Source organism: Salmo salar, chromosome ssa09, assembly GCF_905237065.1.
Source record: "Salmo salar chromosome ssa09, Ssal_v3.1, whole genome shotgun sequence".
Lineage (NCBI taxonomy): Eukaryota > Metazoa > Chordata > Actinopteri > Salmoniformes > Salmonidae > Salmo > Salmo salar.
In genome coordinates, this window is record NC_059450.1 from 124,656,324 (window position 1) to 124,680,077 (window position 23,754).

General features: G+C 39.8%; 2 protein-coding genes and 1 long non-coding RNA gene across 6 annotated transcripts; 2 read left to right on the forward strand and 1 right to left on the reverse strand.

The window, feature by feature from the left end:
* The first annotated feature begins 1,109 nt into the window (after positions 1–1,109).
* LOC123723673 (POU class 2 homeobox associating factor 2) lies at positions 1,110–15,787 on the forward strand. The gene is made up of 5 exons (XM_045724505.1): positions 1,110–1,270; positions 3,226–3,326; positions 12,264–12,303; positions 13,557–13,852; positions 14,413–15,787. The coding sequence occupies exons 1-5, from the start codon at positions 1,261–1,263 to the stop codon at positions 14,809–14,811; spliced, it is 846 nt and encodes a 281-aa protein (XP_045580461.1). The 5' UTR covers positions 1,110–1,260; the 3' UTR covers positions 14,812–15,787.
* LOC123744726 (uncharacterized) lies at positions 15,716–22,990 on the reverse strand. The gene is made up of 3 exons (XR_006771152.1): positions 22,758–22,990; positions 22,214–22,403; positions 15,716–17,633 (listed from the first exon to the last, which is right to left on the reverse strand). It is a non-coding gene; the product is annotated as an uncharacterized lncRNA (long non-coding RNA).
* linc.pou2af1 (lnc RNA pou2af1) lies at positions 17,400–22,472 on the forward strand. 4 transcript variants are annotated; one of them, XM_014213800.2, is made up of 5 exons: positions 17,400–17,581; positions 19,416–19,516; positions 20,148–20,199; positions 20,771–21,000; positions 21,180–22,472. In XM_014213800.2, exons 1-5 carry the CDS (start codon positions 17,575–17,577, stop codon positions 21,501–21,503), a joined length of 714 nt encoding a protein of 237 aa, XP_014069275.2. In that variant the 5' UTR covers positions 17,400–17,574; the 3' UTR covers positions 21,504–22,472. The 4 variants fall into 4 exon arrangements, with proteins under 4 accessions (XP_014069275.2, XP_045580462.1, XP_014069277.2 ...); XM_045724506.1 differs by lacking the exon at positions 17,400–17,581 and adding an exon at positions 18,186–19,147; XM_014213802.2 differs by lacking the exons at positions 17,400–17,581; positions 19,416–19,516 and adding an exon at positions 19,558–19,988.
* Positions 22,991–23,754: the final 764 nt, after the last annotated feature.

Sequence of the window (23,754 nt, forward strand, 5' to 3'; positions counted from 1 at the left end):
ACCTTCCAGCAAGACAATAACCCCAAGCAATAATCAAAATCTACAAAGAAATGTTTAACTGACCACAAAATCAACATTTTCCAAGGATCTGGAAAGATTCTGTATGGAGGAATGGTCTAAGATCCCTCCCAACATGTCTCCAATCTCATAAAACATTTTAGCAAAAGGCTGTGTCGCTATCCTCACAAGGGGATTGCATTGAAAACAGGGGTGCCAATAATTTTGACCCCTATTTTTTTTATTATTATTATTTTTACTTCTTAAACAAAATCTCTTTCTCTAAACAATTGTATTAGTATAAAATAATCTCCCAATTTTTGTTGAGCATACAATATAAGTCATTATTTGTCCAAAAAAAAAGGGGGAAAAAATTATACAGACTTTTTCCCTCATCTTTATCAAGGGTGCCAATAATTATGGATCTGGCTGTATATATTTTTTTATTTAACTAGGCAAATCAGTTAAGAACAAATTCTTATTTTCAATGACGGCCTAGGAACAGTGGGTTAACTGCCTTGTTCAGGGGCAGAACAACAGATTTTTACCTTGTCAGCTTGGGGATTCAATCTTGCAACCTTTTGGTTACAATTCCAACACTCTAATCACTAGGCTACATGCCGCCCCAGTATCATGCTCTCTGAACTTGGAAGGTATCATGTGGAGGATATGCAACCTCCTGAATGCAGTATGTTATACTGATCATACAGCTTGTGCAGACATTGTTTCTCCTCTGACTTTCTAAGTGATACTATCCTGCATTATTACATAACACATTATTATAAGACTTCATAAAGTCTCAAACATGCTCATAACAAAATAGGGAACTAAAGCGTTACACCTGTTGCCTTTACTTAAAGTCTGACTGAAACTTCTTTGATATATCATTTCACGCTTTTACTGTACATTGATAGTGTGTAAAAATGTGGGAGCCCAAATAGGCCTAAAGAACTATTACACCATGTTTCAGTGGAACGAAATAGAATGCCTTCCGATGAGTCTCTTAGATGCTCTCCTCTAATCTAGACTGTACATGCAAATAGTCAAAAAACGTCCTACCAATCATTTGCATGGAAAAAGGTCATTTGAAAAACTCCATACATTCTCCATCAGTGGAGTGTGCGAAGGATTCCGTAAGCGTTTCCAGGGGTGGAAAAGGCTTGTCTTTAGTATGATTTTGAACATTGGTACAGCTACACTTTCAGTGGAATAGAGGATTGACCTTCTCAATCTTTGTAATACCAGACCTGAAACTGCTGCATCATGGAAACCGGTAAGGCTAAATGCTACCATAACACTGATTCATAATAATTTATGAGATACTTCCATAGTATATTGTTTTGACAAAACTATCATCATCCATAGACATTTTATGCCATCTTCTTTAAGGGGGTGATAATGACATAATTCAAAATATAATTTTTTTATTTGTTATTGGTTTATGCTGTCAACTAGCATAACAATCTGGTTTATGCCATTGTCTTTTTTGGAATTGACTAGTATCCTTCAATATACTGTAAAGCTAACATTGTGCTTTGTAAGGTATTGGATTGGTGTATTGGATTGTATTTTTCATATTAACAAAACTGAAAGTATAGTACTGTAGAGTACTGCATCGGGAAATATGGTAACAGTGTGTCATATGAACATAAATATGATTGTTTATTATTTATATCTAAAGATGGCAATGCTTAGCTGTGACTAGTGCAAAGCATAAAGGACATGACGATGCTGAATAGTATGCAAATATTGTTTTGGTGTTGGATTTCCGGTATCCAAACCCTGTTTTCAATTCATAAATAATTCAGTTGGATATCAAACTGCAACACCTAGAAAACGATATCATTATGATCCAACATCAATTTCTGAATGTAAAAACTGTTTGGCCATATGATGGCTATAGTAAAATAGAAACGTATCTTAAGACTCCATTCATAAAGCTGGGATCTTTTACATACTGTACCGTTTTTTTTGCATGTGATTTCCTTTTGCATGTTAAATTGCAAATATAGTCTATTGTATGCTCACTAGGAATATGTTCAGGGGGGATTTGCCTACAAATCAGGCTGGAGACATATTTGCTGTTGAGATTTATGATGTATTTACAAATAAATATTGATACTTTTGATACTTCTATCACTAGGCCTATTTAGACTATTTAAAATGTGTGAGGGGCTATCCAGTGTATGAAACTGTTATCACTGTTAGACAATGGCGTTTGTAGTAAATAGCTTTTTTTTAACAGTCACTTTGCATTGACCAAAGCCAAAGACAATTTCCATGCCCTTTACACGTATCCCAAAAGGCAATTCAGCTATGCATAAAACTGTGAAAATTCAAATGAATACATGTTTGTAGGAAGGAATGAGGACTGGCACTAAGCAGGAGCAGTATATTATCTGAAAAATACATAACCAGCAATATATTGTACTTGTGTTATATTTATATTTTACTTTGAGTAAGTACAATTTGAAGATACTTACTTCAAGCTAATTTAAAAAATACTTACAATATAAGTGAGCCAAAACAGAGAATACAATAAGTGCATAGCATATTAGAGCGTTGGGCCAGTAACCGAAAGGTTGCTGGATTGAATCCCCGAGCTGACACCTGTCGTTCTGCCCCTGAGCAAGGCAGTTAACCCATTGTTCCCCGGGCGCCGAAGACATGGAGGTCGATTATGGCAGCCCCCCGCACCTCTCTGATTCAGAGGGGTTGAATTAAATGCGGAAGACACATTTCAGTTGAAGGCATTCAGTTGTACAGCTGACTAGGTATCCCCCTTCCCCTTTCCTATGTTTAATTCAGGCCTCCTGAAAATAATAGTTGTTCTAGCCTGTTTTTCATATACTTCAAGGAGGTTCATAGAATTTGTTCTAGCAATGTACTTGAGGCAAAATGTTAAACCTTTGTATCAACATAACTACAATTTTAGCCTATCCTTGTGTTAGGAGAGTACTGTATGGAGGTTGTTTTCAATAACCTCCACAGAATAATGAGTGTAGAATAACGTATTAACTTGTATTACTTGACACTCAAATAATGAGTCAATTGTATCTCTGTGTGTGTGTGTGTGTGTGTGTGTGTGTGTGTGTGTGTGTGTGTGTGTGTGTGTGTGTGTGTGTGTGTGTGTGTGTGTGTGTGTGCGTGTGTGCGTGTGTGCGTGTGTGTGTGTGTGTGTGTGTGTGTGTGTGTGTGTGTGAAATATTTCTCTCTCTTTTTCTCCAGAGTATTCTAAAAGGGTCTATCAAGGGGTGAGGGTCAAGCACACAGTGAAAGATCTACTGGCAGAGAAACGACAAAATCAAACAAATGGACCAAGATACAGTGTAAGTACTCCAAGTACCTCTAGCGGGATTCGCTTTTGTATTGTCTTCTTTCTTTCTTTCTTTCACTGACATATAACCAGACAGTTGATGTCTGTTGGCGAGACAATAGGGTGTTGTCCTTCAATCTTCAGCCTTATTTACATTTGGGCTTATTTTTTATACTAAAGAATCATGACCATAATACCTACCTATAAGTCCCTCGGCAGTGTATCTTTATTTCTCCACTTCTCAGCCATGAGTGAAAGCTAAGCCTATGGGTAAATACCAGAACATTGGGTTTAAGAGACAAAAACAAAGCCAAGCAGACCCATGAAAACCCCACAATCAGCAGGACAACAATAATACGCAATGGCTAATGGTCATGAACTCTAGCAGTCGTGAGGAGGATAGCTAACACAAACCCTTTTTGGTCTGCCAGGTTGGTCTATGCAAAGTCAAATTCTCGCACACCTGCCGACCGATATTGTTCTCCATGCAGGCCGCAGACAAGCTAGCCATTGTTGCCTCAGACACAGCGAAATCGGCCTATGAGACATCTGCCTGAGCAAACAGGAAAAGTTTTTCATCTCCCAAGCCACCTGTCAATGCCCTTTACAGGACTCCATTTGTTTTCTGTTACCATTACCATTGGCACTCACTAGACAGTAACTACACTCTTCATGGACAGATCCTGATGAGGTAGATGCCATGAGTTTCAACATCGTAAGCCATAAGACATGCTTTCACACTCTGTGACCATCCTTCCATGCCTGGACTGTATGGCCCTTTAGAAACATACATTTATTTTGTAGAAAAAACCCCCACTTAAATTCATGTTAAATCTCCACAGATTACAGTTTGTTTTGAATATCAAGAAACAACCTTTGTGGCAGGACAATACTAAATGTGGTGTTGAATCTAGTTATAAAAGGAAGATTGCATTAAATGTGATAGGTCATTTATCCTCCAAAAACATTTGAATAATAAATTCATAGTAATGTTATGTATTGCTCTTGCAAAAATGTCACAGGTTTGCCAAAGCCAGGTTGGAAAGGATTTCTCAGGGGGCAATGTGTCCAAAGCAAACTGCAGCAAAGATCACAACACCAGGAAGTACTGCTCTTATTGCTTAATAATGATTAGTCACTGTTTTCCTAAACAAAACTAGATCGATGTTGCCAATGCCACCACCGAAAACTCTGCTTGAAAGCGAAAATGTAATAGACTTGAGTTCTGTCATTCTTAATTCACAGTATTAAGTTAATATTATTTACTCAGAGTTACAGGATTGGTAAGACCCCAGTGTTACTATGCCATCAACAGTTTTTGACTTAACACAAAATTAGATTGGATTTGTGTGATTAAAGACAAAATTATACTATATATCCAATGATACTGTGTGTTTATGTTTTAATCTAGTAGATTCTCGGTCTTCTTTTGTACATGTGAGAGTTGTGTACCCAGGTTCATGGGTGAACAATACGGACTAAAGACGCATTCAGATAACAGGTTGCCTAGACTTTCTCTTATGCTCTCTCTCTCTCTCATTCTAGTTTGCAGTCTTTTATCCTAGAGAGAAAGGCCGTTGATAGGCATTGGCAAACTTTAGCCACAAAGTGATTCAAGTCAAGTCGCAACATGAACCCATAGAAATCAAAGGGAAATGTCTTTGACAACAGGCTTGCTGCCTCAATGACAGGACAAAGACCATCTTACACAATCTCAAGTAATAATGAACTTCAAGTTTCATAAAGAAGAATATTAAAGAGATATCACCATAGATTCACTGTTCTATTAATTTGTGCATTATTAGACTCTAATATCGTGGCACAAGTAAGATATGTGTTGTATCCTAGACCTAGAACTCAAGGAATGCTGAGAGAGAAATGGTATTAGCCAGCTCTTCTTTACTCACTTATAGTAGCCTATGCTATATGCAAAACTGACTGAGGTTTGGGCATTATTAGGGCCAGCCGGCCAACCAGTGTACCTTCACTGTTGTGTTATTGTGGAGGAAAGAGTACTTTTCAATTGTAAACACTCGGGTATGCACACTTAAAATAATGAATCAGAGTAAATAGTCATGTAGAACTAAAATATCTGCACACTAGTATGCCCCCAAATTCTTGTTCTTATAAGGACAACATTTTGACTGGTAACTGGTTTTCCTTAAGGAAGGACAGCCTTTTCACCAAATACAGCAGCATATAAAAATGTAACTGTCATACAACACATTGCAGCCCAACATGCTTCACAGATCCTCTCTTTATTAAGACCTGTGGCTGGGGATGTTGGTTGGTAGTTGCAGTACCTTTTCAAAGCATTAGCGAAACCTCTATTATTATGATTTTTTTTGGTAGTGCATCAGCAGTTTTCCTCTTATTTGGTGCCCCCCATCAAAATCTTGCTTAGGGTCCCCAAAATGTTAGAAACAGCCCTGGGTAATTGTTAGCCTCCCCATGCAGGTTTATCGTGTCTCTCCATCAGGTGCTTTGCTGTGAACTGGGAGAACATGAGGTTTTAACAACATGATTTCCATACGCAGCCTTCAGAGAAGCACTGAGGCATTGACCTGGTCCACATGGGGAAGTCTTGGCATGGGCAAATTACATTCAAATCCAACCCTCAAAATTTGCTTGCCTTCCAGCCAACACAGCCTTAAAATCAACTCTTTCATGTTTGCAATATGCAAACAAAAGAGAGCTTGTCCTCCTTTCTAACCCTCGCTGTGTGTGTGTGTGTGTCTTTAAAACAAATCCCTGTAAGCATATATCCCTTTTCTAACCCTACAAACATTTATACTATACATTCTAACAAGCTTGCTATAAATGTCATGCAAAATGTGTCTTCAATAACCGTAGACTCCATAAAGACTTGTCCTTTCTACAGTATATCTTTACTTCAGACTCCACGGCACACAAGAGGATAATAAAGCCATTCAGAAGTGTATTAAACCCCATAAATCATTCTGACTTCTGCATTATAAGCTCTTCGTAATGCTATCATAAACTTGACACAATGCCTGCTATAAAAGTTAATGACGTTTTTTTTCTTCAGTCTATGATGATAATGATCATGACTTTTATTTCACAGAATGTCACTGTATACTTTGTTACTGTCCATGTTATGTGTTCACATCAAACATGAAAAAAGGCCTGCATTCATTTGGGTCACACTTTTTGGGGATAGTCCATCTGTTGCTGCTCTACAGATTATCATACTATCAACAAACTATCTACTGATAAGCAACTGACTATCTGTTGATAAGCAACTGGCTATCTGTTGATAAGCAACTGCTTGCTAAGGTTACAGTTAGGGTTAGGTTTAGAATAAGGGCTAGGGTTAGGAGATAGTTAGTTGAAATTTTACTCTACACTCTTAGAAAAAAGGATTCTAAAAGTTTGCAAAGAGATTGGGTAAACCAAGAACAATTTTCATCTGAAGAACCCTTTTTGGAAGACGAGGGTTCTTTATAAGGCAACGGGTTCTACCCAGAACTTTTTTCATGCTAAGAACTGTTTTTTTAAGAAAGGGTTCTTTGATGATTCTTAGGAAGGAAAGAAGGATTCTTTGGAAGGGAAGAAGGGTTCTACGTAGAACCCTTCTGAATCTGAATAATATTTTTTTTTTTTTGTATTTTTTGTATTATTCTTTTAAATAGTGCTTGAGATTTAGTGTTTACCTAAATGTTTAAAGTTTAAGATCAGTAGTTTGAGTAATCTGATCAGTTTAAAAGGCTAGATGTGAGAATGTTTTAAATTGTACATACAGTATATGGGAATATTTGTAAATGTATCTGGTATTCCCTTGATAATTTTACATATACAGTACTGACATAGTTGATATCTTTGCCAAGATAAACATTTTTCAAATAAGTATTTTCTGTGATTTTATTGAGCAGTGAGTAGGATAATAGTATGGAGTCTGAGTGAACCAGCAGTGTATTGTATGGAACACAGCAAATTGGCCACTTGGCCAGTGTTACCTAGTGTTGATTTTTCAGTGTAACTTTTATAGTGTTGATTCAAGAATTGAATTAATTCTGTAAAGTGGTGTATGTGTGATTGTGTCTTTTTTACTCAAAACCACACCCATCATTATCATATTTCCCAGCATGCCCTATTGCAGGTTGATTTTCAGAATTGTTTGTTTCAAAATCAGTGTTTTTGCTTGATTGGTTGATTAATTTTATGCTACACAATTATAAATAATATACATTTTTCTAAACTAATCCAATCTGTTAGTAGTCTTATTACTGAGATGGTTGTTTCAGTTTAGATGATTTAGGTAGTCTCCTTTATCAACCTTCTCTACCCTGGCAGTCATTCTGAATGCAGGTTGCAGGTGCTTAAAAGTCCCTATTGTTGGGTATCCTCACTCTGGCTAGATTCCAATAGGAATCACACATCACTTTACAAGCCAGCATAATGTAACTTGAAGGCCTGATGTGGTCTGTAAACCAGGAGTTTCAACCACTGTGTTAGGGTATAACTAACTTATGATATATCGAATGTATTGTCATAAAAAAAATTGCAAATAATGCTGGTAGAACCGTTCATGGAGGATTCTAGGAAGGAACCCTTCAAAGATATAAGGGTTTTTGGTAGAACTGTTCACAGAGTGTTCTAGAATGAACTCTTGAAAGATAAAAGGGTTCTTGATAGAACACTTCATAGAGAGTTCAAGGTAGAACCTTTAGAGAATAAAAAGGTTATTGGCAGAACCCTTTATGGAGAGTTCTAGGAAGAACACTTCATAGAGGCTTCTTTGTATACTGAACAAAAATAATGATCCATCCACCTGTCATGGCTGTCAAAAGGAGCCAGTGCAGCGTGTGTTTTGTTCCACATATTTATTTAGACTGTGAAACTTATTGCAATACAAAATAAACTGAAGGACAAAACAACAAACCGTGACGCAGAGGAGAAACAAACACTACTCACAAAATATAATCACCCACAAAAACAGGTGGGACAAATATCAGCTTAAATATGACCTCCAATTAGAGACAACGACGACCAGCTGCCTCTAATTGGAGATCATACCAAACAAAACCATCATAGAAATACAAAACTAGAAACTGAACATAGAAATACAAAACATACACCCCCGTCAAGCCCTGATCTACTCTACCATAGAAAATAACAACATACTATGGTCAGGACGTGACACCACCTGACAGGTGTGGCATATCAACAAGCTGATTAAACAGCATGATCAATACACAGGTGCACCAGATGTGCAAAAAATATATATAAACGCAACATGCAACAATTTAAAATACTTTACTGAGTTACAGTTAATATAATGAAATCAGTCAATTGAAATAAATGCATTAGGCCCTAATCTATGGATTTCACATGACTGGGAATACAGATATGCATCTGTTGGTCACAGATACCTTAAAAAAAAGGTAGTTGCATAGTTTAAAAAAAACTTACAGTATCTGATGTGACCACCATTTGCCTCATGCAGCATCACACATCTCCTTCGCATAGAGTTGAGCAGGCTGTTGACTGTGATCTGTGGAATGTTGTCCCACTCCTCTTCAATGACTGTGTGAAGTTGCTGGATATATGCTGGATACATGCGGGAACACGCTGTTGTACACGTTGATCCAGAGCATCCCAAACATGCTCAATGGGTGAAATGTCTGGTGAGTATGCAGGACATGGAAGAACTGGGACATTTTCAGCTTACAAGAATTGTCTACAGATCCTTGCAATCTGGGGCTGTGCATTATCATGCTGAAACATGAGGTGATGGCGATGGATGAATGGAACAACAATGGGCCTCAGGATCTCGTCATGGTATCTCTGTGCATTCAAATTGCCATCGATAAAATGCAATTGGGTTTGTTGTCCATAGCTTATGCCTGCCCATACCATAACCCCACCACCCCCATGGGTCACTCTGTTCACCACGTTGACATCAGCAAACAGCTCGCCCACACAATGCCATACACGTGGTCTGTGGTTGTGAGGCCGGTTGGACGTACTGTCAAATTCTCTAAAACGATGTTGGAGGAGGTTTATGGTAGAGAAATGAACATAACATTTTCTGGCAACAGCTCTGGTGGACGTTCCTGTAGTCAGGATGCCAATTGCATGCTCCCTCAAAACTTGAGTAATCTGTGGCATTGGGTTGTGTGACAAAACTGCACATTTTAGAGTGGCCTTTTATTGTCCCCAGCACAAGGTGCACCTGTGTAATGATCATGCTGTTTAATCAGCTTGTTGATATGCCACACCTGTCAGGTGGATGGATTATCTTGGCAAAGGAGAAATCCTCCCTAACAGGGATTTGTGCACAACATTTGAGAGAAATAAGATTTTTGTGTTTATGGAACATTTCTGGGATATTTTATTTCAACTCATGAAACATTGAACCCTTTACATGGAACAATTTACATGTTGCATTTATATTGTTGTTCAGGGTAGAACCCTCTGCAAAGGGTTCTACCAAGCACCAAAAAGGGTTCTCCTATGGGGACAAACCGAAGAACCCTATTTGAATCTACTTTTCTAAGAGTGTAGATAGTCTGTAGAGCATCTACAGATGGACTATCCAAATAAAGGTTTACCATCACTTGGATATAGATTGCATTCGGTAAGTATTCAGACCTCTTGGCTTTTCCCACATTTTGTTACACTACAGCCTTATTCCAAAATGTATTAATGTTTTTCCTCATCAATCTACACACAATACCCCATAATGACTAATCGAAAACAGTTATTTTTGTAAGTTTTGCAAATTTATTAAAAAAGAAAAACCTGAAATACCTTTTTTAAGTATTCAGACACTTTGCTATGAGACTCGAAATTGAGCTCAGGTGCAGATCTGGGGAAGGGTACCATTGAAGGTCCCCAAGAATACAGTGGCCTCCATCATTCTTAAATGGAAGAAGTTTGGAACCACCAAGACTCTTCCTAGAATTGACCACCCGCCAAACTAAGCAATCAGGGGAGAAGGGCCTTGGTCAGGGAGATGACCAAGAACTCAATTGTCACTCTGACAGAGCTACAGAGGTCCTCTTTGGAGATGGTAGAACCTTCCAGAAGGACAACCATCTCTGCAGCACTCCACCAATCAGGCCTTTATGGTAGAGTGGCCAGACGGAAGCCACTCTTCAGTAAAAGGCACATGACAGCCCACTTGGAGTTTGCCAAAAGGCACCTAAAGGACTTTCAGACAATGAGAAACAAGATTCTCTGGTCTGATGAAACCATCATTGAACTCTTTGGCCTGAATGCGAAGAGTCACGTCTGGAGGAAACCTGGCACCATCCCTACATAGTGTGGAGATGTTTTTTTCCCTCCTTTTTCTCCCCAATTTCGATCTTGTCTCATCGCTGCAACTCGGGAGGCAAAGCTCGAGTCATGCGTCCTCCAAAACATGACCCACCTAACCACACTTCTTAACACCCGCCCGCACCAACGTGTCAGAGGAAACACTGTTCAACAAGGAGTCGCTAGAGCACGATGAGACAAGTAAAGCCCCCCCGGCCAAACCCTCCCCTAAGCCGGACGACACTGGGGCAATTGTGCACTGCCCTATGGGACTCTTGTGATACAGCCCGGGATCAAACCTGGGTCTGTCGTGACGCCGCTAGCACTGAGATGCAGTGCCTTAGACCTCTGCGCCACTCAGGAGGCCCTTGTGGGGATGTTTTTCAGCGGCAGGGTGTCACGTCCTGACCAGTAATAGGGGTTATTTGTTATTGTAGTTTGGTCAGGACGTGGCAGAGGGTATTTGTTTTATGTGGTTCGGGGTGGTGGTTTGTTTAGTAGGGTATTTGATTTATGTATTCCGGGGGTTTTTGGGCACTGTTCTGTGTTAGTGTATTTCTATGTTCTGTCTAGTCTTTTGTATTTCTATGTTTTGTTAATTGGGGTTGGACTCTCAATTGGAGGCAGGTGTTTTCTAGTTGCCTCTGATTGAGAGTCCTATATGTATGTATGTGTTTGTTGAGTACTTTGTGGGAGATTGTTCTGTGTATAGCCTTGTGCCTTACCAGCATGTGATTAGTCGTTGTGTTTTCTTTGTGTATGCGTTTGTTTTGGTTCTCCTTCTTGTCTGTTTATAATAAAGAAGATGAGTGCACATTTCCCCGCTGCATTTTGGTCTAAATCCGACGACAACCGTTACACAGGGACTGGGAGACTAGTCAGGATCGAAGGAAAGATGAACGGAGCAAAGTACAGAGAGATCCTTCATGAAAACCTGCTTCAGGACATCAGACTGGGGTGAAGGTTCACCTTCCAATAGAACAACGACCCTAAGTACACAGCCAAGACAACACAGGAGTGGCTTCGGGAGAAGCCTCTGAATGTCCTTGAGTGGCCCAGACTTGAACCCGATCGAACATCCCTGGAGAGACCTGAAAAAAGCTGTGCAGCATCACTTCTCATCTAACCTTACAGAGCTTGAGAAGATCTGCAGAGGAAATGGGAGAAACTCCCCAAATACAGGTATGCCAAGCTTGTAGCATCATACCCAAGAAGACTTGAGGCTGGAATCGCTGCCAAAGGTGCTTCAACAAAGTACTGAGTAAAGGGTCTGAATGCTATATTTCAGTTTTCTATTTTTAATACATTTGCAAACATTTTTAAAAACCTGTTTTTGCTTTGTCATTATGGAGTATTGTGTGTAGATTGATGAGAAAAAAAACTACAATTTAATCCATTTTAGAATAAGGCTGTAACGTAACAAAATGTTGAAAAAGTCAAGGGGTCTGAATACTTTCTGAATGCACTGTAAGTTGCAATTCTTGTAGCTTTGTTTTAAATTTCTTTATATCATAGCAACATGTCTTAATAGACCACACACTGACATATGCTTCGGCTTGTGCCTTCCTCAGCGCGTGTGTGGTGGCATGATATGTGTTACCAGAATCAGACCTGTTCTCATAATGCCATGGATCCAGGATTTTATGTTTGTCTGTTCTTTCATTTGTAGGGAGGAACATCCAGCCAATCATCATTTGTCCAAATGCCAGGTGAGAAAAATCTGTGTAAATTATGTAATTATTGATGAGTCCCACTGACCTTTCAACTCTCCTAATAGTGTTTGAGGTAAGGGAAGTACAGTATTATAGACAACATCTTTTAAAAGTCACATTTACAAGCAAAGTTCTGAAAAAGTAGAATAAAACCCCTTTACTGGTGAAGGCTTGTTTTGATGTTAACAGTAACCACCAGAGCTTTGAATGTGTAGTCCGATTTATATTGTATGTTTTGTTCTGATAGCTACTGCCCACTAGAAATGTTTTCCTGCAGGCTTTTTATGAGCGTTCATAAGGTTTATAATATGTTATGTCTCTTTTTACTGACTCAAAATGTTTATTATTTAGTCAGGATTTTATGAGATTATAATATCACATTATAAGGGTGTCATCTATATATTTTATTGAACCTTTATTTAACTAGGCAAGTCAGTTTAGAACAAATTCTTATTTACAATGACGGCCTACCCCGGCCAAACCCTAACCCGGACAATGCTGGGCCAATTGTGCACCGCCCTAAGGGACTCCCAATCACGGCCGGTTGTGATGCAGCCTGGAATCAAACCAGGGTCTGTAGTGACAGACCCTGCCTTAGACTGCTGCACCTCTCGCACAAATCTTATAATGCATTGAAATCATCATAATGTATTGTACCTGGACGGCAGGTCACCTAGATGAGGGAGCAGGTCGCCTAGATGGGGCGGCAGGTCACCTAGATGGGGCGGCAGGTCACCTAAATGTGGCGGCAAGTCACCTTCAAGGAGCGGCAGGTCGCCTAGATGGGGCGGCAGGTCGCCTAGATGGGGCGGCAGGTAGCTTAGCTGTTAGAGCATTGGGTCAGTAACCGAAAACTTGCTTGTTTGAGTCCCTGAGCCGGCAAGGTGAAAAAATCAGCCGTTCTGTCCTTGAGCAAGGGAGTTAAACTCCACCCCTGGGGCTGATGACATCAATTAAGGCAGCCCCCAGCACCTCTCTGATTCAGAGGGGTTAGGTCAAATGTGGAAAACACATTTCCATTGAATCCATTCAGTTGTGCAATTGACTAAGTATCCCCCTTCCCTACCTGCAGGCTGTAAGTAAAGTGTTGCCATTTAGCAGACACTCTTATCCAAAGTGACTTACATTTTGGGTGGCCCCAGCCGGAATCGTACCCCACAATCCTGGCATTGCAAGCACCATGCTCTACCAACCGAGCCACACAGGACCACTTGTTACTAATGTTTTCTCCCTGGTTCTCTTTACAACAGGGTCTCACATGATCCCTAGCTACTACGGCATGAGGCGACCTTTCATCTCCGACTCGGACTTCTCTCCCAAGCAGTTCTCGGGCGAGGTCTACTCCTCATCCCTGGGGGGCAAGCCTCTAGGTTGTGACCCATCAGCCATGTCTGGCTACCCGTCCGTCATAGACAGCTACTACCCGGAAACGTTCGGAGACTACCGTAGTGCAGCCTTCACCACCGGAGGGAGCTCCATCTTCCCCAGCTCAGCCCTGTCCACTCTGCTACCACCTTTCTCTGGAGAGTCCCCCCACTTTCTCCTCGTAAGTCACTCTGTCAGTGGTCAGTACTAGTGATGGAATGGGACTGTTGAGCTATGGCTTTACGTTATGGGCCAGTTTCTCAAACATGGTTTAAAGTCTAGTCCTGGACTAAGAATTGTTCAAGGCCAGGCTAAATCCAGGAAACACACCCTATGTGTTATTGTTTTTTATGTGATGTGAGATGGCACAAAGCATTTAAATAGGGCTGGGGGCTGGAGCGGGTAGGGTATATCCAAATGAGCACACATTTCACACAAGCATGATGGAAAACATCAATCTAATTCCACAGGTGAGAAGTGTGTCCCTATGTTACTGATTGTTGTTCAAACCCAGATCTGTGCTCTACAAGGCTTTGTTAGCCCACTGAGATAAAGCCTAGACATTAGCTCAGTGAGCCAACATGTCTTCAGGTCCCCAGCATGGTTAATCATCACACGCGCATGGTTCCAAACCATCTCTGTTACACATGCATCTTAGGGCATTCTGCAATCGGCAAAACCAACAAACAACAGTAATTTCTCCATCATCTCTGTTCTTTTCTCTGGCTGTTGCTCCTGCAGAGAGATTCGTGGGAGCAGCCAGTGGCAGACCCAGTGACCCAGGGAGAGGGTTTGTGTGCAGACGGCCTTACCTCTGTTCCAGTCTCCCTACCCAGCCCCGACCCTCCCGGGAGCCCGTCACAGTACCGCTGCTCCACCCGTAGCTCCTCCATGGCCTCGGCACAGCCCTATGCCCTTCACCCTCTGGAAGAAGTACACTACCACACCTCTTACCCTGCTGCCTCCACTTTCACATGCCCTTCCTATATGACTGTCTCCAATGACCTAGCCTCCAAGATGGCCCCTCTAGCTAATGAGGACTCTGAAAGTACCCTCGCCACACATAGTGACACGCACTCGTGGGTGAAAGAAGATGGTGGAAGCTCTTGGTCGCCATATGAGATTCGGAGGTCTTATTAAATCCATTTGGAAACATCCTGTCCTTCACAGAAAACCAAAACAATGCAGATGCAAGTGACTCAGCTCCTTGTGGTCCAAATATTTGACTTTGTGGACTGATAATCTTTTTATAGAAGTACAAAGTGGAACTTTTACTCATTTGACCCTCCTAAGTCTCCTGGTGACATTATGGTATGTAAGAACTAACTCACTGGGCACACAATGGTTGAATCAATGTTGTTTACACGTCATTTCAATTAAATTATGTTGAACCAACATAAAATAGACATTGAGTTGACCTCTGTGCCCAGTGGGAACCCTTTGCATGGGCACGTGACAATGTAAAGGACCAGTAAGGATTCAGTGGTTAGACCTAGAATAACTGTGCCTGTGTTCAAATGTTTGAAATAGATGTGTTTTTATATAGTGATTATATTAGGAAAACATCATTTTAAATGATATACTGCCATTGCGACAACTGCAATTACAATTTATTTTTTGCTAAAGGTCGTTTTACTTTAACCTTCTTCTTTACTTTATCGCATCTTGTTGTCAGCTTTAATAACCAAATCAGAGCTTATCCAACTGTATCTGCTTCAGGTGAGCATTTACTCTGAAGCTTTCGTAATGAACGTGTATGTTTTTTTGTTTCTGTTTTTTATAATTTAGGAGCTTGTTGCAATGCATTCATTACTAGTAATAGGCAGCAGTGACAATTCAAAGAAAAGTCTTGAATATAACGAAAGACAATCAGAGATGACCATCCACAGGATTCTTCAAGAAGTGAGTGGGAATCTATACCTGAATATTTTACATTCAGAGACAATGCAGGGAACGGAATTGGTCAATAGATGCAAGTGATTTACCATACTCCCTGTTCCTGTGTTTTGCTTTTCATTTCAAGAAATAAACAACATAGATAATGTATTGGGCAGTAGAATGTGTATTATAAATCCAATATAATAAAAGAGACTGCAATAAATGCATGAAAATTAAACATATTGTTTGATAAAATTACACATGGAGAAAAAAACGATTTTGCCACTGCATTCAATTAAGACGGAGAGCCCACTTACGTATATCCTACACTAGATGGCGCAGTTGTTTCATGTTACTTCTTCCTTTAATACATATGATATGAACAAACAACATGTTATCAGAAGGCAATTTTCACTCAAATATTTGAAGAAAACATGAGCACATTGCCTTAGAGAAACCCGTTTCCTATAAGTGTTCTTCCATTGCCGTTGTTAGCCTACATTTGAATAACAATTTACAAACATATCAAACAATAAACACAAACATATACCTCGTTTTAATTAACATTGCTTAGCTTTCCGTTTTGGGGTATCGATATATCATTATCATCATTCATATATTGAAAAAATACACACACTATATGCCCAAAACAATCTATTGCCTTTCCTGATTTATACTGGTAGGTGCCTATGCAATGATCCTATCATGTAGGCTTAAAACCCATCATCTCCACTGGGTAGTTGAATTGGCGTCTTGACCAACTTCTCACCTTCCATAAAGTAGGACCTAGGCCCATTATCGTAACTACCAAGAATATTATGCTAGTGTTCTGATATATCTAACGTTACAATGTTTTATTATTTTTATTTCTGGGGTTGCAATTTCCTCCCCAAACATTACGCTTGGTGCCGTGAGAGAAACTCTTATACATTAAAACAGGCATGGACAGTAACCCTATTCCAATAAGTCTATAAATTGAAAATACTTTGCCCACATCTAAGTAGGCCCAGGATACACAAGTAGAGCGATCAAGGAGTCTCCTCATTGAATTCAAATTATATCCGACATATGTAAACAGAGTTTTTGCATTGAAACTCATTTGTAAAAAGTTTTCTGGATTCGAGTAGGCTACTTTATAGATAGTCTATAGACTCTCTATATTTTATAGGCTACCTATAAAGTAGCCTAGCCCTGGGATGTCAAATCAGGTTTCACATGTGAATGACTGAAACTTTCCGTCTTTATAGTTATATGAATAATGAATATAATTCATGTAACTAAACTAAATAATGCTAAACCCCTGTAATAGAATTGGTAACACATGGGTGATGTGAGCTCCGGGGATGGAGAGCATGCACTTGCTGAAGGAGCAATGGAGTCAATGATGGCAGAAATGGCTGCCACGCCCACAGCCGAGACATTTAATATTTTGTTGTTTAAAATAAGACAAAGAATTTATGGTCATAACGTGTTGATGTGCTTATCCATTCTGAAATACATATGATCTGCGATGTGTAATGGTTGGTGCTGTTTAGATAGAGCATCTTACCGTTACTTTCCTGTAGGGCCTCATTATGAAGGGGGACTGATGGCCAGATTGGCAAAAGATGGATAAAATGTTTAAAATATCAATTTCTTTTCGGGTTGGGTATAAAATAGTGCTGTATTCTATTAAATGGAATGTTATTTTAAGTGCATATGTATTGATTTATACTGAAAAATATGTATTTTTGTGTAGCCTTTGAATATTCAAATTGAAAGTAACGCGCAATCAAATCATTGTCAAATCATTGAGTTCTAGGGGTTTTAAAAAGTAGGCATGGAGAGAAAATTTCACAAACTAATACATCCCTAGCTATATTAGGATATTATTGTATGCTCTGAGACAGTTTTAAGACTTGTGTGTTGAGAATTTGTGTGATTTTTATGAATATTTCATTATAGCCCATATAACTGAGCTAGAAAAGGACATTGTGGAATCTCATAACTGCTCTTCTTCCAGGACTCTTTCTTAGATTTTACAACATGTCTGGTAAGTTCATAATTCGTTTTTCTTCTGATCATAGTTCTCTTTTACGTTCTTCCTGAAAGAAAGAAAGAAATATAAATGTTAGAACAAAACGATTGGAAATAATTGACATTGCACAACATGCTGCTTCAGTTTCTATGGGAAATGCGAGGTTCTGATGAAAACCTTAGAGATAAAGAATGTAATTCGTGTTTAAACTAAAGAGTAATGGAAACTATCCATCAACAGTGAGCTCATGTGGATTAATACCATGCCTATTACCTGCATGATGTATGCTATTTTCGATTACAATATTTTCAATTGAATCGAACAACGTTTTAAAATAGTGTTTTGCTTATTTCTTAAACATCACTACTTTGGGCCACTTTGCCCAGGTTAGGGCGTGAGGATAACTTAACTCAAACGCGATTTTATTTGCATTATTCTTGTCGATTAAACTGTAATTGTAGTCATTGTAATTACACTGCAATATGTAAACTTACAAATTGTCAGTTTAAGCGGTAATCAGTGGGATGTGTATTTTGGCCAGCTTTACTATTTGCCACATTTAAGACAAATCCTGATCTGACATTTCAGTATCTCAATATTTAAAAGGATGGGTTTGACAGCCAAGCACACCTCTTTAGATTCTGCCGAGGCAGCTGCTATTATATAATCGCCTTTACCGCCAACTTTGCAGTCTCTGACTGCCTTAATGAGTTCTACCATTGTGTGGCGTCGTTTCTGTAATGACTTTAGTCATTGGAGTAGAACGTTATACCCCCTTATACTTAGAAGTAAAGCCATGACATACAATTGAAGGCGAACATATATGAGTACCGTTCATTTTAGCATAAAAATCCAAAAGTTATGCTACTGCACTAGCACATGTGTTAAGAGTGGGTATAGGCAACGGCTCTAACCTACCGGCCTAGTACAGCCTAAATTAGGATGCAATTTAATTTAAAATGCAGTCCTGCTTCCATGGATGAGCTTTACATAAAACTGAATTGTTTTACTGCGTAATTGTCAGGCTTGGAGCTTCGATAGGCTAACGGAAATAATGATATAATCAAAAAACTTGTATTTTATCCTTGGGTAGGCTAAAGCTCATATTGTTATCCGATAGCCGACCAACGATATGTAGGCTAAGTACGGTGCGTAAAAGTAACTTACTTTTATAATCGGACGAATTTCTTAAGCGAAATCTTCAATTTTCACCTCATTTTTTGCGGGATTTGTGGAGTCCTTTGGTTTCTTTGTTATTGACTCTTACGAGGCCGCTGTTTGCCAGCTTTACCTGTAGCCTAATTTTACTTGCCTACTTTCACGGAATATGCTCCTATCAGCCCCTTTCATGGATCGCAACGCTTAATCTGTGTTTTAGGCCTATGTATAGAATTAAAATAAATATATTATCTAAATAAAATCGAGAAGTTACACTCACAGTATCATTTAGCACAGGTTTCCGTTGTGCTTGAAATGAGTGTGAAGGCAAGACCACTGTATTGACAGTGAAATTCGAAACCCGGTCTCCGCGGTGCGAGGTTCTCGCAGAGGTAGGCTACGGGGAAGAGACTATAGACCTAGGTAGGACAATAATAGGACATTTCTGGCTTTCGCACAGGCAACTTTGATACAATAACTTGGGCAACATTTGAGGGATGCATAAGGACAGTCGTTTGTTCATATTATTCACAAATAAATCTAGGGGTAATACATTACCGACCTAATTGTTGCGTGAAAGTATGTAGCAGGCAGTGAAAGTGCTCCAGAGAGGCAGGGTTGGGAGCGTTCAGGGTTTTTTTTTTTTTTTTTTTACAGTAAACATCGATACAATGTTTTTCTCTCATGACAGATAAGCCAAAGATGTACCAGGGCGTGCGGGTGAAGACAACTGTTAAAGACTTGCTGCAACAGCAGAGAGCTCTCCAGACAGCAATTAAAACTGTTAGAATGGTAATTGTCACATGACTCTCTCTCGTCTCGCTCTGACTGGCACGCAAGGATTTACGCACGCACGCATCGGGGGGCACACACACAAGGACACACACACACACACACACACACACAGTCTCAGCATAGTTGGAGGGGTTGCACTCTCCATGAAATCCCCATTGCAGTAACTTCCTCCTTACCAACCTTACCCCAAACACAAAGTTCCATGCCTCATTAATGATTAACCACCAGGTCTACTCTCTAGTAGCCTATCTGTTGATACTCGTTAAGCAGTAACAGTGGGACTTGTTTTCCTGTAGGAACTGTACCAGCTGTTTTATGTGATATTTTACAGTAAATTCAGATTCATAAATCAGAAAAGATCTCCTTATGATTTCCATTGCAATTGGCACAAACACACACACTCAATCAACCCTCCGAAATGAAGAAGAAACAAATCGGCAAATGCCATTATTCTGCTATACAGTGGGTGGTAGGCTACTTATTAGTTGACGGTATACATGGTGACGCATCGCAAATCCATAATTTTCCCGGGGAAAAAAAAACAGCCCAAAAATCGAACTGTTGTAAATCAATGGGGACTTATTTTTTCTCTCTGTATCCCTCCTTTTTTCTTTTCCTAAATTAATAGAAATCCCAGAGCTTGGCGAGTCAGGATGTTTGCGTCTCCTCCTCCTTGCCAGGTACGTTCAAATATGTCCACATATTAGTCAGTATTTATACTCAGCATTCCATTGTCTTGATCGCACCATGATTGTATGGTAAAGCATCACCATGGAAAGTCCAGAATCAATGTTCTATAGTAAAAAAGTAATGCTCTTGACTGTATCCAAACCTGCTAACGAAAATACATGTAGCCTACAGTAAAATACAGAAATCCTTCTTAAATGTCCAGTGGGGGCGTTGCAGTAAACCATAATCAAATAAACAAGCTTCGATCAAAAAGACAGAAGGCAATGCATTATGCATCAATACATGCAAACACATAAGCCTATTATAAAATATAATCTGAATTGCACATCAGATTAGGTCAGGTAAATATCTAGATTGACACTTACATGGAGAATCAACGACCACAGGAGAATAGTTCGAACATATACTAAGACCTTTTTATAAACTTGCATTCAAATGTGTTTTTTAGTTGTTGGCTGGTGGTGCCGTGACATCACTTCTGGAGTATTCACTTTTTTAAATGGCCCCTGCATGTGTTTATATATGCAACCTCTGACTGATCGTTCTCGTTCATTCCTATAGGCCATTATTTTGATTATTTCCCTCAAGAGATGAATTCCAACGGCAGCTTTCAGCCGCGAGCCTTTCCAGACAGCAACGTTCAGATGGAGAGCTTCGATAATCAACAATTGATAAGCATGATGATGCCCAACGAGACCTACGGCAGTGGTATTGTGCATCCCGCTACCTCAACAAAACTTTGGCCCCAGGAAAATCACTCCCTGAATATGGACTATTGCGTCAATGGCATGGTATGCTTTATTCAAATTCGTTTGCGCAATCACCTGTCTTTGCAATTAACAGCCGTCAGCTGAAATATTTGACAAAGCTCAGCCTGTTTGTTCGTCCAGAGAGTTGGCTCGGAATAGAACACGGTTTGGTTATACTGTACAACAATATTAATGCACATCTCCTCTGGATTGTTTTTCAGGCTCCCAGCTCACCATCAGGTTCTCTAAATATGTCAAGTCCGGTCGATTACAATAGTTATTCGCCACAGGAGTCTTACTCTTCGTCGTGTTACAACTCTCCGAACAGGATGGACTCGAGTTATGGGTTTGTTCCAGAGCACTACCACTACCAGCACTGCAACCTCCAGCACTGCTACTGCCTGTCCCATTGGTCGGGTACCCAGGAGAGCATCTGCACTCCAGAATACGCTATTTATGGGACAACAGACTGTGTACACGCCTCGCCTGTGGATGGCAGCTATTTCAGGCGGGAATTGTCAAGTTCAGAGATATGCTACCTTTAAAGATCCTCTCGGTCTTTGTTTTCTGTGTAAATACAGTAGAATGTACAGTGAAAACAATGTCTGTAACTCGATGTCAAACGGTTGCACTTGTGCCACTTGTTTTAAGATGTAGGCCTGCTTTGCATTTCGGGTGTTTGCTGTCAGAGTTTCCTCGGAGTTTCTGTTTTTGTTATGATTGGAAGAATGCTTTTAGAATTAATGAGTTTGGATAAATGTTGCAAATGTATGGGTTTAGAGCTATCTAGTTAGTTATTGACTGTGATTTAGATATATTAAAACAAATCTAATGATGTCATCCTGCTTTTTTAGAAGTAAGTATATTTTTCCTTATGGATGCATTCATTTTGTAAAATAATTGAAAATCCTACCCAAAGGAAATTAGCAGCATCATCCCCTTCAACTCAATATTTAGTTTCCCTGTTCAGTTGCACACAGAAGCTTAGTTAGAAACATTAACTTCAATTGAGTTTTTCAAGTCATTGAATCATATTTACTGCTAAAACCAGCCCCTTTACTGCTAAAACCAGACCCAAATAAAAATGTCCAAAAACCACTACACCTGCCACCACATTAACTAGACTGAAAGATAAATGACAATAGACAAGAGATAATGATAGATAATTAATATGTATAGTGCTTGTCGTTACAAAAATAATCTGAAATACCCTATAAAAACTGAAGAAAAACACAACAATAAGGTTAATATTGACCGTTCTTGATGTGGAAGATGGTATTCCATGGAGGCAGACGCAAGTCCACGTCACATCACATCAGGTCACATCCAACTCAAGAGACGCCTGTCTCCACTCTCCCCCCGAGCGCACCCTCCTCTGCATCCGGATCACATCTTCTCCGAGGCCGAGATAAAGCAGGATTGAGCAGGGCTAGAATTACGCCTGCCTGTCCAAAATGAACATATCGTTACATATGACCAAAAAGATGAATAAATAAAGGAAATAACTACTTGAATAAGGATTTCATGTTTTTATTACACACAACAGGTCAAAGGGGTCATAATAAATGCGCACGAGTTTTGCGTAATATAAAGCATCATCCAGTGGCTGTCAATTGCGTGAACAAATCAGAAAAATGACCTTAGTGTCAGAATTTATTCATGTACATTTCCCGCCAGAAGTTTACTATCACTCTCCTGTCTTATATTATAAATGTTCTGTTAGATCAGCAGCAGCAGCCATTGTTACTGTAGCGTAGGCCCGCATCCAAAATCCAGGCATAATGCAGCACATACAGTACCTGCTGTGGTCCTTGACCTCTTATCACGTCCAACTCATGAACCAACCATGAACCAACCAGTTTTCTGGGATAGTGATCTTGTGAAGGGTCCTGGGGTAAGATGTTTATTTTTGGATTTCTAAATCCTCCGTTGAGCACCTTTTTCTCTTTTTATACAAGCTGAGCTGAAGCATGTCTGGGTGTGCTCTCATTCATTAGAATCGAGTTAATAATAAGGGTAACGCGATCCTCAGAAGAACCTATGAGATACTAGACTGAAGGTGGAGAACGGGAGGAGGAGGGATGCAATTGCAAACACTGGAAACAAGGAGAGTAAAGTATTTGAAAGAGGGGTCTTCAAGTATGGTCCTTTCTCCTGACCTTGAGTTGATGGTGAACTTCATATGAAATTAAATAAATCTATAGGGCCTATGAGCTCCAATTACAGCAAATATTGGGCCCTGATGTCATCACTGCTGTCCTCTGCAGACCTGGGTTCAAATAGCATTTGTTTATTTTTTAAGCTACGTTAGCTGTGCTTGATTGAGCTTGCCTGGCACAAGTGAACCAATGGAATAGTCCCAAAAGTATAAACTCACCCATCTCACACTCCAGGCAGGCTCAATCAAACACTCAAAGTACAGTATATGAAAGGAAATACATATGAACCCTGGTAAAACTCTTACTGGCAGCTCATAGGTTCCTGGGTTTCTATACCAGACAATTGGAAAAGTTAGCTGTGGTGCTCAATGGCCTAAATTAGCTGTCTTATACCTTAACTGACAAATGTGACAAGGTGGTTTGGTACTGTTTTGAGTTCTGGTATTGGTTGGAAATGGAGGGGAGGCAGGATTTTAGGTACAAGCAAAGAATGTTAATTGTATGAAAAGGTAGTTCCCCAAGAACACTGTGTAGCTTTTCAAAAACAAAGCAGGCATCGTCCCTAATATAGAACCCCAACCTCATCGCCCATCACGTTCAGCTCATCTAACTGTCTCAAGCCCATAAACCCTTTATA

What these genes read in the sequence shown, in the direction of transcription:
- LOC123723673 (XM_045724505.1), top strand. An exon ending in CAAATGGACCAAGATACAGT is followed by an intron (nt 3,327 to 12,263) that starts GTAAGTACTCCA and finishes TTTCATTTGTAG; the next exon opens with GGAGGAACATCCAGCCAATC. An exon ending in AGTCCCCCCACTTTCTCCTC is followed by an intron (nt 13,853 to 14,412) that starts GTAAGTCACTCT and finishes TTGCTCCTGCAG; the next exon opens with AGAGATTCGTGGGAGCAGCC.
- linc.pou2af1 (XM_014213800.2), top strand. An exon ending in CAATTAAAACTGTTAGAATG is followed by an intron (nt 19,517 to 20,147) that starts GTAATTGTCACA and finishes CTAAATTAATAG; the next exon opens with AAATCCCAGAGCTTGGCGAG. An exon ending in CGTCTCCTCCTCCTTGCCAG is followed by an intron (nt 20,200 to 20,770) that starts GTACGTTCAAAT and finishes TCATTCCTATAG; the next exon opens with GCCATTATTTTGATTATTTC.